At 42.2% G+C, this 16128-nt stretch overlaps 1 protein-coding gene across 5 annotated transcripts in view; it reads left to right on the top strand.

Moving 5' to 3' along the window:
- LOC126404882 (septin-9-like) overlaps positions 1-16128 on the top strand; it is a 115616-nt gene that overhangs the window by 87132 nt on the left and 12356 nt on the right. For 4 of the 5 annotated variants that reach the window (XM_050068259.1, XM_050068262.1, XM_050068260.1 and 1 more), the window contains one exon: positions 15555-15764. In XM_050068259.1, coding sequence (XP_049924216.1) covers positions 15555-15764 — 210 coding nt within the window. Of the gene's footprint in view, positions 1-2704; positions 2857-15554; positions 15765-16128 lie in introns of those variants that run through there. The other variant, XM_050068263.1, reaches the window with a different exon arrangement.

Raw genomic sequence — 16128 nt, 5'->3', positions numbered from 1 at the left:
GAGAGGGAGAGAGAGAAAGACAAGCTGAGTTATTAGTGAGCACAAAAGATGGTAAAAGAGTTTGGCTCCAGAGAGGCGGCGCTGCAGGAAAGAGGCAAGAGGAAAAGTTTGTGTTTAGAGCTCAAAGTTGGCGAATGATTGTTTGCATAATATTGTTTAGCCCATTCGTCTTTTTTAACAGCAGAGCAACTATGCCGCCTCAAAATCACACGCACGGCTACTGTGTTAGATTTATTGAATTTGGGTGTTTACTGTTTTGCATTTAATGGCAAAGGCATGTTGCTTTTGTTTGCCTTTGTTTATGTGGTGTAGAATGTATTTCTTTTTGTCTGTGTTAGCTCACCGCACTGTGGCTTGCTGTCTTTGCAAAGAGGTATGGTAGGAGTCTCAGGTTGCTTGTGTAATATCCTCCTATGGTCATGTTTGCATCATTCACAGGACCAATTTCTTCAAGAACTCCAGAGATATGCTGTCAAGTACGTGAAAATGGAGCTGAGGTGATTCCACAGACCAGCAAAGTCATACTCGCAGCTTCCAAACGCACTAGTAACTCCTGTCAGTTCTATCTACATTTTAGTATCTCCAGTTTAAACACTGGGCTTTTATTGGGGCGATAAAGTGGAGTTTCAGAGAGAGTGAGATGAAAAGAGAGAAGGCAGAGAAACAGTTTTAAGACAGGGGCCGTAGTTTGGGGAAAATGTACCGTTTCCCACATTGTAAAACTAAGTATAACGAAGGTTTATTTTAACTCCTTATTTGGTCAGACCTGTTTTTGTTCACACTTACAAGGCCATCTGTGTTTGTGCGTATGTGTTGGGTTTTTGTGTCCTGTGTGTTTTCGCATGTTGGTATAGTGTGGCGTTTTAAAGGCCTGTAACGAAGCCTCGGATCAGTTAGACGGACATGGTATATATTCTGTACTGGGTGTAGCAGGCATTTAACACCGAGGCGCTTAGCATGTGCTGGGGGAAAGGTTTATCTTGGCAGCAAAGTGTGTGTAATGAAATGAAACAAATCCATCTTTCCAGCCTGTTGTGCATGCTGTTTCAGAAACATGACTCTTCATCTCGAGGAATGCAGGTGCTGCCCTGTGTTTGCATGTGCGTCTGCTCATGTGGCTGTGAGGTTGCACTCAAGCCCTTGCACTGGTGTATAATTACACTTCCTGTGAGGCTGGAGACAGCTGTTTCCTCTCCTCTTTAATCCCACAAATATACATACTCCATAAGAATAGTAATCAGCCAAAGTAATTGGTTCGTTCCCAAGTTTTAAAAAGAAGCAAAGGCTGCATTTCTGACTGTTAAGAAGAAAATCTGAAACTGTTCAGGCACTATCCTTTAACTGTCATGCCTCTCTTTGGGTGCCCCTCTAAAACATATCAACTTGGAAAACTGTGACTTAATTCATTGCTCTGTTTTTAGAAGATTGCAAATGACTGCATCCTCAAACGTTGCTGTGTTCACCCTGTATTTGTTAATAGACTTAAAGTGATAATGGGAATTATTTGTGCATCATGCTGGTAATGCTTTTTGTTGATTGGGATTGTGTAGGATGTTACTGCAGGGTTATTGACTGTAGAGTGCTGCAGGGCCTTATTTGTAGGGCTGACATAAAAGTTAATGTCGCCTTGGTTCCCTCGACAAAAAGCCACTGGATTTTAACTAGTTGCAGAAAACAAAATCTGAGGCAAACAAAAGTTTATGATACAGGTTTTGTTCAGCCAGATAATCTTCACAAAGAACGCCACCTTTAAGCTAATTGGGATATAAACAAACCAAAACACGGCCACATGACCTCTCCGTCACCACCACAACAAATCTGTAAAGCCGTGTTCGGCGTGATGGCGTTCTGTCGTCTCATTTAGCCACTTGTTAGCAACTGACTTTTTCTTTGAAATTCTTGAGTGAGGTTTTTACTGACGTATTTTATGTCGTATTGTCTCCTTATTTCAGGCATCTAACTAAAAGCCCATTCAAAAGAAGACGAGCGGACTGAGAGTGCTAAATTGCTAACTCATTTCCGCGTTTTAGGACTCATTCCTGCAACACTCTATTGCCAAAACGTGTCCGTTTAAGTGCTGCGGAATCATGCAATGCCTCAACCACTAGCTTTTTCGACATTTTCTCCTTTTTTTGAGAAAGAAATATGTCCATAAGCCTCCGCTCATTCTGCAGAACACAAGAACGTCTGGATGAGATGTCACGCTTGCCTCTGAAAAAATGTTATCTGGATTTTGGAATAAGGGTTTTCCAAAAGGCCCAGATTCATGGATGATACTGACATAAAGTTGATCAGAGTAGCAAGAGATGTATTGACAAAAGGAATCCCAGTAGTTGGATGCGGTGTGTCTCAGGTCTGTGTGAGAGGAATGAGTGGGATGTGATGAATGTAGAGCCCCAGGAGCAGATGAGAGGGTCAGGTCAGATAATTAGGGTTGTAAATTATCCCTGGAGTTAAGGAGAGGGACATTCAGCTGGCCCAAAGCTTCACTCAGCCTCAGTGTAGATACATGCACACACAGTCTTTACCCTGGTCTCTCCAGGACCCAATCACCCAGCTTCTCTGTGTTACGCTCATTTATTGTACGTCTTCATAGTCAGACTCAGTCTCTGCTTTTGTGTGTAAGCTGGTTGGAAGTTTTTTTTTTGTTTTTTTTTTGCTTTGTCGGAGGTGGGGAGGGCGTTATTTGAAGGAAGTGGGCGTGTCTTGCTGCCTTTAGTGCTGAGTCACATGACAGGCATGGGTGGGAGGGGCAGGCAGGGAGCTTCCAGAGCCACAGCAGAGTTTGGCCTCTCACTGGAGCGCTGCACTTTGGCAGGGGACGACTCATACACACATACACACAGTTCACACACGGTGAGTGTTTTGCATACCGGGCGAGTGTGTGTGTGTGTGCGCGTGGGCGTGTATGTGTGTGATGTGTGCGTTTGTAAGAAAGCAGTTGGAAGTAGAGGGCGTAAATTTTCCTTTGTTGTGTCCTTTTTTTTTGCATGTTCCTCCTCTTCCCTGGAAGAAGAGATCTGATCATCTGTTGTTTTCACATACTTTAGGTGATTAATATCTCTGCGTGCCTTCCATACGAGACTCAGGAACCCAGCTGTTTATGTGTGTCTAAATGTTGTTGTTGTTCTCAGCAGTTCGGTGACAGGCTTAAATGCAAAGTGGCTGTGTTGATATGTTGGAGGAAAAAAGGCTTTGGAGTTTAGGCATAGGTGTGATTTATTTTTAGTTGCACTGAAGTTGCATTTACTTGTGCGTGTGTGTGTGTGCAAGCTTGTTTCATTATTATCCTTGCTGAGGTTTCGCATACCCTCTTTCTTTCATCCCCTGTTTGCAAGCTTTGTAATCAATCTGCATAGCACATGCATATATATGTGTGTCTATACACTGTATACAGAGGGATGTTCCCTCGTGTTTCAGCCCCTACCCTGTTAGTAAGTTCACTTCTGTTTCTTCGTGTGTCCTCCCTCCTGACATCGTCCACACACTGGACGGCTGTTTCTGACAGTGATCCATTACCAGATCATGTAGCGAACACACAGAAGTGTGTGTGTGCACAACAGTGTGAAAGGTTAGCTCCACACATGTGGTCAGTAGGCTCCACGGAGTGCGGCGGGGAAATCGTTTAGTTTAGTTTCTGTTTTGGAAAGTACAGTGAAAGAGTCATCTTAGCTAATGGTAATCGGTGGAAAGTAGTCCTTATTCCTTTCCAGTGGGAAACACCACGTATCAAAGTCTGACCAAAATCAAAGCATATTCTCCTTTGTTGTTGTGCTTGAGCGGTTTTGTTCACCCCAAACATCTTAAGTTTCAGTTTCCAATTTTTGCATTTGCATTTTTTTAGTCTGTGCTGAAGTGAGCAATGTGGCAGCAGTTGGAACAAAGCTGAGCCTCTGTATTGTATCATCCAGGCTTTGTTGTCCAGGGTCGACCTGAGGAATACAAGGCATTGCTCTCTGATAAAATCAAACCAATGGAAAACAGCAACCACCCTTCACCTTTTTTAGAGAGTCACCCGCCTCTGTTTTGCCTCACAAGCACACACACTTTGACACACACACTCACGCAGAGCCGTTGAAAGGAGCTCTGTTGTGGCCCCTGTGCATTGCCAGGCGAGAACAGACAGTGGCCTTTCACCAGTGCTTGATGGGACGCTGAAAAGGTCATCATTACCTTCTGTATCTTGAATGTCTTTGTGTGTCTGTGTACATTTGAGTCGGCCCATAAGTCAGTGCAGTGAGATTATGTGTCCGTTGTGGAATTCAGCATCATGACTTTGAAATGCAAAATATTTCATGAATGTAACCGGAGCTCTGTAATGTAAAATTGATAAGGTTTTGTCTTTGTAGCTCGACGTGCTGTGCACTCTCTGAACAGCGAGTATTCTAGTGTGTGGATGTACATGAACACGTGCGTTTAGTGTTCATTTTAAGAAAGACTTGATAAATGTGAGGCATAAGAAGTTTTGCTTTAAAATGTGGCACACAGACATGGGAAACTGATTATTTTTCAGTTGACATTCAGCAGAAAACAGGACTGCCTTTTATCTCTCAAGAATAGATCAGCTGTAAATCAGACCATACTGTGATGTAGCAGCAACAACAGTCCATAACTATTTTTAGTGTTGGACTTTATCCCTGGGGGATGTACACGTCAAAATTTCTTGTAATTTAAAAATAGACTCCTCTGAAAGACAACAAGGACTGTAATACTGTATACAGAGAAATCAGTACTCCTACTTTATCAAGTGTGTGACGCTCAGACATCAAAGACTTTATTATCACACTGATGCTGTAAAGATTTCAAAGGTAAAGTGCCGATATCAGTGATGAGGAGGCCATAATAATTGACTCGTTGCATTCGAATGATCACACTTAGTATATTGTCCTACTGGACCGAGCAAATAATCATAGTCAGTAGTTTTGTCTTCTGAAAGTCTTGAGCTTTGTATGTGGGTCAGTCACAGGCCATAAATACTGATCCAGAGGCCTGGAGAGGACCAGAGTGACAGGCTGTATATTACACACACACATTCACACACCGATCGTGTTATGTGTCAAAGACCCTAAGGATTCCTGCTGGTTGTGTTGAGACAGAGTGATAGGCGTGTGTTGAAGCACATTCACACAGAAACAGACTTGACACTCAACGTTTAAATAAAGTTGAGCTCTTAAAATGAGTGAATGCACATTTTTTCAAGTCACCCAAGTCTTAAAGTCCCACAGCCTTTTTTTTTTTTACAGATATAGTGTAGGTAAGGGCGTACCTGATAGTATCACGCTGATTTTAGTAACAACAGCAGACCTTTTCACATGAGTTTTTTAAATGAACTGTTTTACTTCTAACTAAACACCTGCTACGAGTTGTACTGACACCTCCCTCTGAGTATTATGTCATGTGGTGATATTTCTAGAGAAATCGTGTCTAAATGTTTTAAGGTATACATGCAAAAGTTGTGGCGTACACCCTACACACCCTACACTACTTGTTATGTACAATGCAAGTATCTATTGTAGGAATGTTACATTTGTTGTGATGGAAAAGAGGATACTTTAGAAAGCTAACTAAGCTAACCACAGAAAACAAGCCAACTCTGCGTCGCTCTTCATTCTCTCCTTCGGTGCTTGACAGCAATAGTAAAAGCCAACCCCAGATTCACTCTCGTTTTGGACTGAGCTTTGTCCGCTTGGTGTTTCGCCTCACTAAATTTTTTTTTAGCTTCCTCTGAGATATGTGCTGCTACTTCCTGGCTACTACCTTTTCATGAAGTCCCAATCTCAGCTGTGTGCTGTTCTTCGCTGGGTGCTATACGCCCATAAATGCCCCAACTACAGCAAAATAAGAAGAAAATTAGAAAATACAAGCCGAAGGCAGGTTGATAAATACACTGCGACACGCCTCTAGTGATGATTTGTTTTTCTCTTTTAGGGAAATCCTGCATAGTATACCTTTAATTACTGATATTCCTAAATGAAAACAAGATTGTTGCTGATGTTTGTTTCATATATTGCTGCATATCAACGTATATATCTGCATGTGAAAACCTTGTTTTATATGAGTTTGACTTGTTCTGACTGAAGTCCCTGATGTGAGGTATTTGTGAGGACAGAGGTCAGATTCCTGAGCCCCCTGGTCCTTAAAACCCACGCTCGCTGTCAGCCAACCATTTAACTGATACACTTTGACCCGCAGATAAAGAACGACACTGGCCAGCTACCACAGCTGAGCTAATGACTTTAACAACTCCTGTTAGTGAGGAGCTACAAGATAATAGCAGGCTAACATATTATTCAGCCTCTTTGCTAAGACCCTCAACAAAATGGTCAACCTCCTGCTTCAGTTAGCTTTTGTGTAAACACTTAGGGATTAATGTTTAGCAGGTGCTTTTGAGGCTTAAAAATTCAGTCAATCGCAGGAATGTAGAGTTGCAGTGGAATTGCTTTCCTTAAATGTAGATGTTGGATAGAAATAAAATAAATTAGCACTGGATTGATGAGTATGTCCTTCAGGTTAAGTGCTCGTGATTTTCATGATATATGGTAAAACCTTGCAAAATGCACTTTGTTGCAGTTGAAGGACCTTTTTCTTGGGAGCTGCTCAATGTCAGGGGCAGTTAAAGAGCCTAGAAAGACAACAGCTCTCTTGTGCACCACCGCAGTGTGGAGACTGAACACATTCCTCTGGCAGTCTAGACAAACCTGTGGGCTTCTACTGTCATTACTGCAATTTACAAACATTTCTCAACTGTCTGAGAAGAAACACTAGCTGCTGAAGCTACTCGCTCTGACATGGATAAAATCTGAGCCATGTAGACTGAAACTATCAAGATTGTATGAAGACTGTTAGAGATCAAGTAGCATTGGTTTGTAGCCATGGAGACGTGACACGTAGTTGTTATCCAGTCCTTTTAAAAATCCGACGAACAGACAGATGCACACACAGTGTCCCCTGCCAGGTGACATGATGGGTAAGTTGGACCCTGCCGGGGTCAAAGGGCACATTTCTCCAGAGAGCTGAACGATGAGGACTCTGGGAACTGGGCCTTGCTGCACAAACACTCTGACTTTAATAACACAACAGACCATGTTTGCACTGCCACCACTCCAATTTCCCCCTTTTATTAAGGGATTCACTGTCAGAGGGTGGGAAAAAGTGTTTGGGTGTGTATACATGCATGTTTTTAACCCTCCCCTGGGCCTGCCCCAAACCCATGTGGTCCAGGGTATCTAATTGATTCTGTGCTGGAGGGCCACTGGAGCCCCAGTTCAAAGTAATTTAATCGCCACACACAATTTTTTTCTTTTCTCAGTTGTGTTTGTACCATCTCTTCTTCTCAGGGGAAATGTACTGTGAAAAAAGAAAACTCGAGAGTCACTGGAAAGGGCCTCACAGGAACCTTTTTGATTTTATCACACTGAAAGAGATTTGCAGCCCACGCACTTCTGAAGAAGCATCTGGGTCACCATCAAAACGAATGTAGCCATGTTGGGATGAAACTAGCCCCGCAAACCTCCTTTGTCCTGTCCGGGAATGTAAATACAGGACAAGAGGAGCAGATGTTTTCAAAGAGGGCCCATAAAAAGATTTTAGACCAGAGCAAAGATGCAAACGACCCATTTAGTGGATTAGTCCTCTAATGTGTGTTTGACAAGTAGTGGAGCGGCTTGACATGAAATACGTGTGTTTAAGCCTCCTCCGCGTTGAATAGGTGGACCTGTGTTACGCTCAGCCACAGAAACCTCACTCTCAAATTTGTGCATAAAGAAAAAAGAACTTTAAATGCCTTGAAAAAAAAGTAGGCCTGCTTTCATGATTTTTAGCACGTGAGAACATTTATATTCTGAATATAGTCATGTTAGAGCTCACAAGTACAGCTGTTAAAGTGTTTGGCTGGAAACTGCCATTCACGTTTGCCATATGCAGTCTGAATACATTATAATTTGCCCCTAAAAATAAATATCACAGCAACAGGAATCCTTTTTTCCCCAATATTGATGTTCAGTTTAGATGTGGAAACTTTGTTTACTTTGATATTTTCTTGGATTTCAGGACTTATTCTTACTTTCGAAGACAATCAAATTGCGTCACATGATTTTCACAAATTATTAAAGGACTAAAATGTTAAAAAAAAATGTGTAAAGAATAATTTGGCTCACCTTGATGACTCGTGTTTTGCTATGTCAAGCAGTGTATCTAGCGTAATAAAGGGAAAGATTTAGTAGAGTTGGAGTTTAAAGGATTCAGTGAGTGAATCACTCTCCTGATATGAACTCCCTTGGTCCAAGTTTCCAGTCTTTTCTTTCTCTGGATTCCTCTCTTGTGATTCAAGTCAGTTTGCACAGAGGGTCAAACCACCGGTTTGTCACGAAGGGACTAACCTCAGCGCAAATCTCTTCCAACCTAAACTGGGAACATGACCTCTGACCTGCTCGCCACGCTGTCAAGATCAACACCCCGGACAGCTGAGGCATGGCTCAGTGGTTTCGACCACATCTCCACTAAACATAGACGACACAGTCACAGCGTTTTTCATAGTTCCTCTGTGTTCGACTTTTCTTTGAAAAGGCAACAAACTGGGATGTTTAACTGGTTCCAACTGTATTTACATCCCTGTTTGGAGGCCTGTGTGTAGTTAGCGAGGAATGACCCAAAAGTGGAATAAATCACAAACACCATTCTCCACACTTTTTTTTTTTTCTAGTTTCCTCCCGTCCTCCTCCTCCATTCAACACTCCTTCCTCTGTCCTCTTTTTCCTGGCCTTATCTTTTTCTTTTTACCTCCCCTTACTCAATAATCCTTTTCCTTTTTTTGCCTCTGCTCTTTATCTCATCCTCCTGCCTTATTCTACCTCCTCTTGACCACATCTTTCCTTGCTGCTTTGACTTTATGCTTCTTTCCTCCTACTTGCTCTCATTTCTCCTCTTTTCTCCCCTCCAAAATGCTTTGTGGTATAGGAGACTGCTGGCCATATTTACAAAAAGCAAAGTAATCCGATACTGCTGGAAGGAAGAAAAAAAATATTCTTTAGTGCCTGTAATTGAAAACAGAAATCACAGCAAGCCCAATGAGTCATTCTCTGCTTTCCCATTTCTAAAATTAATTTTTCTTTCTTACAGACTCAAAGGAAAACACATTATCTATGCCATCCCATAACTGGGCCTGATATTGTACAGGGGAAAAATCTTTTAGAAAGTAGAGCTGGGGGATGATTAACTTGATGATGCATGGTGGAAATTGTGAGGTGATTTATAGCCTCTGAAAACATGGTTTTGAATTTTAAATATTTCTGTGCAGCACAAAAAACTTAGGACTTAACAAGCAGCAATTGAACTGCAGTTCTGAAATAAACACTCTGTGTTAGCTGTTATTTACCAAGGGTGTTTTCACATTAGGTACAATTCATGTTGTGCCACGCCTGAGTTTGGTTTCCCCCTCCTGGCTTCATATGAGCACAGGAAATCTCTGCTTGTGGCTAGGCTAATTTATAGAGTGTAAAATGCCATAGGCTTGTGCTAATAGCCTTAGCGTGTTATATTTGTTTGTATAAGACAGTTGTTTTGTCACTGAACCTTGTGAGTTGCAATGGAGCCAAATTATGTAACGTTACCTTTGTTAAATGTTGCTGTTGTCCACCACACAAGTATAAATGCTTACAACGCCTTTGCCGACGTGCATAGGCTACGGCATAGGGTCTGTCACACAAGTATAAATCCCGCTTTAGTAATGTTGTTCTGTACCTTAGTACACTTGCATCATCATCTACGCGCCATTTTTGTTGTGCTACAATGTAGAATCAGGTGCCTCAGATTGACACTGCTTACCCGGTAACCATCATCGTTCTGCAGGTTGAAGGTGGCAGTGAAGCTGGATCAGGGTCTGTCCGTGGCGGGCTGTGCTGCCTTCTGATATAGAGGCATCAGTATTAAATTGAGACTTTTTCATAAGCGGTTAAAAAGTCTTTGTAGTCACTTTAAATAGCAGTTCTCTTCTGTGTTTCGGTACAGTTGGTATTTACATCTGATGCGTACCGTACCTGAGTACACATGAAGCATACTTGAGACCACCTTTTCAAGTGGACTCCGGTACAGTGTTCACACTAATCAATGCTAATAAATGCTGTCATTTATTGTGCCAAAACACTGTTCAGCTTTAATCTCACCTGATTAGTCAGACAAAGGGAACAGTTCTGTTATGGGTTGCTGTGAGATTGTAGGATGCTTACAGTGCGTCGTCCATTGAGATGGGGTTTGATCCAATCTATATGCCTTTGAATCCCTACTGTAGGTAGTATGTTTGAATGGGAAATGAAGACATCTTAGTCAAGTTGTGCTTAAAGTCACTGCTCTGTGACATCCAGTAACCCTGTCCTGACTCATATTTCCTTTTGCTGCGCCTCACTTAGACACTCATCTCAAACACTGCAGGCATTTTAGCACATTTGATAAACAGCTCATATTGTAATGAAAAACTGGAGCCAGATCAGTTGACCCGAGGCGGAAAGGGGTTCATTTACATGTTTACACCCAAACCAGTTCATGTGAGAACATCCACCAAACACACTCTGATACCTGATGTTCCAACAGTATGTGGTGTGCTCTCATTCTCAGTCCCATTTGACCTGTGTTTTTTCAGTGTCGGGTAGGGTCAGGGTAATGTCCACCAGCTGGTAAGCCACCAGGACCAGACATTTTACATGTGAAGGTCAAATGTCTGTTCACATTTATAGGGTCATGCTCCAACTGGCTGTCTCCTGACACCTGTGTTTATAGGCTAACAACCATTATAGGTCTTCAACACTTTGACGGGATGCTAAATAAGAGCTGAAGGTATGAATGCCTCTATCTGATAAATGGTCACTTTATCCAGATGTTTTACAACAGGCTACCTCTGAGTCCTTAACAAGTCTGGTTTTATTTGCACTCAAAACAACAGAATTGACACAGTATGCTTCACTTGTGGGGTTTGTAGTTTACTCAAATGGATGAAACAGGACTGAACGGGTTTACTACCTGTAATGAAAGTGATTGATCCCCATTGTTGGGGAGAACTGGGTTTCCCACAGTAATACTCCAGCATGTTGTGTCCCTTTGTGTGTGTTGTGTGTTTGCCAAGTCTTTTACAGTATTTGACTCTACTCTGACTCAAGCAAATGGGCGGGTGCACTCATGAAGGACAGTAAATGATGCTCTGAAGAGTCTGGCTGCTTCTGTCTAGGAAACCAGCTAGTTAAGATGCAGGATGCACAGACATCTTTCTGTCTCTCCCCAATTCCCTCTGTCTTTTTGTGGCTACAGTAGTTTTCCACCCACACTAGGAGACTGATGTGTGTTTACTATGCGTTAAACAGAACAGACAGCTTGTTAATACAATAGATGTGGGTGGTATTGTTCTCAGTACTCGGTTCTCAAACAAGGAAATGAGACACTTATTTTAAGAGACCGTATCAAACACAAGTACAAGTAGTGTGAAGCAGAGTCCTACATCGGATGTGACCTGCAAAAAAGGTGATCACAGGTGGCATTTTGTCTTAATTTTATGTCAATGTTTGGGTCCGGGTGACACAAAGACCATGTGACCATGTGTAATTTAATGTGATGTGTAACATATTAATCCTTGAAACACGAGAGCCACTTTAATCAGGTACATTAACTATGGAGATATCCAAAAAATGTTCATTTAAGTTGTATTTTCTGAATAACCTCCATTTTAAAAAAATATTAGTGTCACATGCAGGACTCTGGTGTGTACACATACAGCATTTAAAATTTAAACTGACCACAGAATAAGGGTAAGGGTTGGAAATCACCAGTTTCATCACAATACAATATTATATCCATTCTTTGGACAACAATAGGATATTTGCCAATATCACAAAGTCTGCCACGATATAATTTTGATTCAGTGTGATTTAAGGGCCAGCAGGCCAATGGATATGAAACAATATTGTCTGCCCATTTAACACAGTTGGTTACAGAGGAAGCTGCCACCCCTTTCTTTTTTACTTTTGGCCATAAAAGATAAAAACAACACATAAATAATGTAAATAATTGTAACCCCTTAAGTGCAAGAAAGTTCACTTTAAACTGACTCCACTAACACACATTAAACAGCACCTGGGATAGGTTAACCTTCAGGGCTTTCTTCCAGAAAGACCTTCCTGGAATAAATCTTTTCATTTTAATCCAAACCATCATCTGTTTCCTGAAACTTCAGGTCTATCTGACTTAAAGCCCTGAAAGCAAACTTTTCCCAACAGCCATAAAACATGAATTAGCAACATTAACATAAGTATCAAATTCAGCTCAGTAATACCTGTCAAGATTCAGAGACAAAACAGTCGCATTTTGCTAGTAACCCATTATTAGCTTTAGCATGTTTACATTGCATAAGCAGTCTTTTTGCCTCTACTCATAGCTTAACAAATGACATGTAACATTATTATTTTTCTTACTCACCACTGGTTAAAGTCACTGCATCTCCCGACAGAACAGCACTGTTGAATTCAGCCAACCATTGTTAAAACAGAGCAGCTAATGTTGCTGTAGTGAGAAGTTAGTGGAGTCAGATGCTAGTCCAGGCGGGTAACTTACATTGTGTTTTATCCCGTAACAGCATTGTTTACACACACCAAGTGCTCTGTCTCTTGACCCATATTTTCTCCGAAACCTAAATATAATTCCTCACTGCTGATTTATTCCCGAGTAAACAACAATATCCTCATCCTCTCTCTCTCGGCTGCTTGCCATCTACCCGTCACTGTCTGGTGGGGACACAGACTTTCAGAATAAAAGCATATCCAAAAGATGATGATATGGATCAAAGTTTTCACTGGGCATCAATGACATTGGCTCGTTGATCATTTAATCAATATATCGATCCAGACTGATGAATCGTTAGAACCTTAATAGGGGCCAGAAAAAAAGTGAGCAATGTTTATCACAATTTCCTAAAGCCCAGTGTCATGTCTCCAACTGTTGATCGGTCCAGGAGTCTAAAATCCAAAGATATTCAGTTTATTACCAACAAGAAATACAGCTAATTCTTATTCTCATTAGTCTATTGTTTAAATAAAGAAGAAGGATGAATGTTATTTTATTTTAAAGTCGTGCAGGTGTAGCTGCTGTTGGATGATATTTGAGTTCACACTGACGCTGATGCTTCATTTCAAGTGTCTGTTAACCCGTGTTCGTTTTATGTCCGTTCCCTTTGATGCTTCGCTGGCACCCTGCCTCAGGTGAAACTCAGTTGTCGCAGCTTTGCCTATCATGGCGTGTTAGCCCCGGGCCAACATCTCTGTTTACAGCACGTTTCAAAGAAGCATCGGCAAAGCAGAGAGAGAGATTGTCATGAACCGTGGTAAAAAGAAGCAAAGGTTGTGCGATGTAGAGATAAAGGTAATAAAAGAGGTGACTTCAGGAGAGTTTAGAAAAGGGAGAACACATGAAACATAAAAGCCAGATAGGCAGTGGGAGGGAGGGAGGAGGCGAAGGAGTAACGTCAGAGCTGAGGAGACAGTGGAGTCGAACAGGAGAGACAATAGAAAACTAAGAGATGTAGCGGAGAGGGGAAACTAATGACAGGAGAGATAGGACAGAATCAGTGTGTGGGGAGAGGAAAGGGTGAGGTTGGGAGAGAAAAGATCCGAGCAGAGGTACGGGAATGTGGGAGGTGCGGAGAAGAGGTGGAGGGCAGTAAGTCACAGTAAGTTGCTGACTGACTGCTGGAACAGGATGGGGAAGTGGTGAAGGAGGCCAGGAGAGCTGCTTCCATAGGTGGGTCTCTATGACACATGCACACACACACACAAAGGAGCACATTTAAAAGCAAGGCTCAGTGTTGAATATGAACTAGTGTTGAGTTTCCACAGCCGTGTTATTCTTCTCTGAAGTTCTTCCATTAATCAGTGCAGTGCCAGTTTGGAGTGCGTGGACTTTCTACTTGTCATTCCCTGTTGATTTAATTCCCCGAGTGATGCGAGTGAACCGGCTAGTTGTCTGGACTTCTTCTCCTCGTGGCAGGCCAAGTGTTGTGGAGTAAAACTTGTGCCTGAGCTGGAATCCAATAGCTGTTTAATCCTTGGCAGCCAGTCCGGGCTGACGGTCCATGTGTGTGTGTTCATGTTTAATGTGCATGTGTACATTGATCAAATGGAGGAGAGGCTGAGTGTGTACGGGGTCATGGCGTCCACTGTGTTAAAATGCACAAGCATGTACTCTCCGTTTGTGTGTGTGTGACCCAGGCGAGCTGGGTGAGCGGATCAGGTTTCAGCCTCAGCAGTCTCCCTCTTTTCCACTCTCACATTAGCAGGACAGTAACACTGCACTGTGGAGAGCGAGGGAAAGGGAGGCCTTGCGAGGGGGTAGCAGCTACATGCATTACCATACATGCAGACACAAACATACACACTGTGAATGCTTCACCTACGCTGACTTAACACATTGTTGAGCAGAGCTTCAGCCACTTTCTGCATGCATATTGGAGACTGTTAGCAGACTGTAGTGAGCATATTAAAAGTTGAATATTTATCTTATAATTGGACACGTATCCGAAGGAATTCCGCAGGAGGACATTAAGCTAATCATTATCAAAACAAACTGCAGGGATAACCTCCTGCCAGCTGCTAAGTACTTTAATGCCTCAGAGTGTATTTTCTAATAGTTTTCTGTTGAGTCAAAAGTCTGTGTTGGCGTGAGACCAGCCACCTCCTCTGTTTGAAAGTCAGGAGGTGTTTTTAAAAGGTGTATGTTTTGTTTGAGTAAGAGGCAGGCTGACACAACTAACCAGATTTATCAGACACTTCCGCTCCTCCAGCAGGTGCATCCAAAGCACCGATAAGCAGGCAGGGTTTTTAGGTGTATTATGTTTTTCATGCATCAATATATCACTGATAATATTAAGTAATACCTACTTACCTCTACTGTTACCTTGAATTTGTGAGGAAATCTTTGGTTTTCTTGCATGCCTCAATGTTGACCAGAAAATCCGACAAAAGGCAGACATTCGTTATGAATTGAAGTAAATGGGGACCGCACGCAACAACAGCAAGACTATAACTCTCACACAACTTGTGCAGTACAATGCAAGTTTAATTTATCCTGGATGAACAATGCAGACTATTGGAACTTTTGACATGTAGACAGAGCCAGACCAACTGTTTTCACATTTCCAGTCTTTATGGTAAGCTAAGCTTCTGCTGGCTGTAGCTTTATGGTTAGCAGACAGTATAGATCCTCTCATCTAACTCCCTATGAATAAGCGTTTTCCCCAAAATGTGTTACTGTAGGTTTTTGTGCATCTTGGCAGTTTAGTACAGTACGCTGTTCCTTGTGTAACTGATGTTTTCATAGGATCATAGTTTCTTGCGGCTCTTCTTGTGGCATGGATGTTTTCCAATACCATTCTCTGCTATGCACCTCTCTCGTCTACTTCCTCATCTTACATTACATTACCAGTTTTTCTTATTCTCAAAATTGCTCATCACATTTTTGTTTTCTGTCCATCCCCAAGTCCTCTAACCTTCTCTCTCTCCCCCCCTTTGTCTCTGTCCTATCAGGGCCAGAGGTGATTCCCAGCTACAGCAGCAGTGCCATGTCTGAGGCGGTGGTGCCTGAAGCTATGGCGTCCCCAGCAGCGGGTGGCCTGTACGGGGAGAAGGCCAGCGGCCCTGCGGTGGACTTCAGTTACGTGGGCATTGATGCCATTCTGGAGCAGATGAGGAGGAAGGCCATGAAGCAAGGTTTTGAGCTCAACATTATGGTTGTGGGTAAGTAGAACATGAGCTGAAGTTTAAGTTCACAGCAAGAAAGTTGTACATACTGCACAATGAAATGATGGGTTTTCAATTTTTCTCTCTCTTATTCTCTGAGCTTTGTCATCAAGTGCAGACTCGAAAGTCAGTTTTACACGTAGTACCCACCTATTACCATTACACTTAAATGTGTGTCTCAAAACATCTTCAGTCTGCTGTTATAACACGCGTCCTGTTATTCAGGTATGATACACATTTCTCTCTAATCACTGACTCTAAGTGGAGGCCCCAAACTTATTTTAATAAGCAGCCACACACAGTAGGACTCACTGAGCCCTCATCAGTGTGATCAGACACCTTTAAAACGAGAGCTAATTAC

Source organism: Epinephelus moara, chromosome 18, assembly GCF_006386435.1.
Source record: "Epinephelus moara isolate mb chromosome 18, YSFRI_EMoa_1.0, whole genome shotgun sequence".
NCBI lineage: Eukaryota > Metazoa > Chordata > Actinopteri > Perciformes > Serranidae > Epinephelus > Epinephelus moara.
The sequence above is the reverse complement of the archived record's forward strand: the minus strand, read 5'-3'. Positions and strand labels throughout refer to the sequence as shown.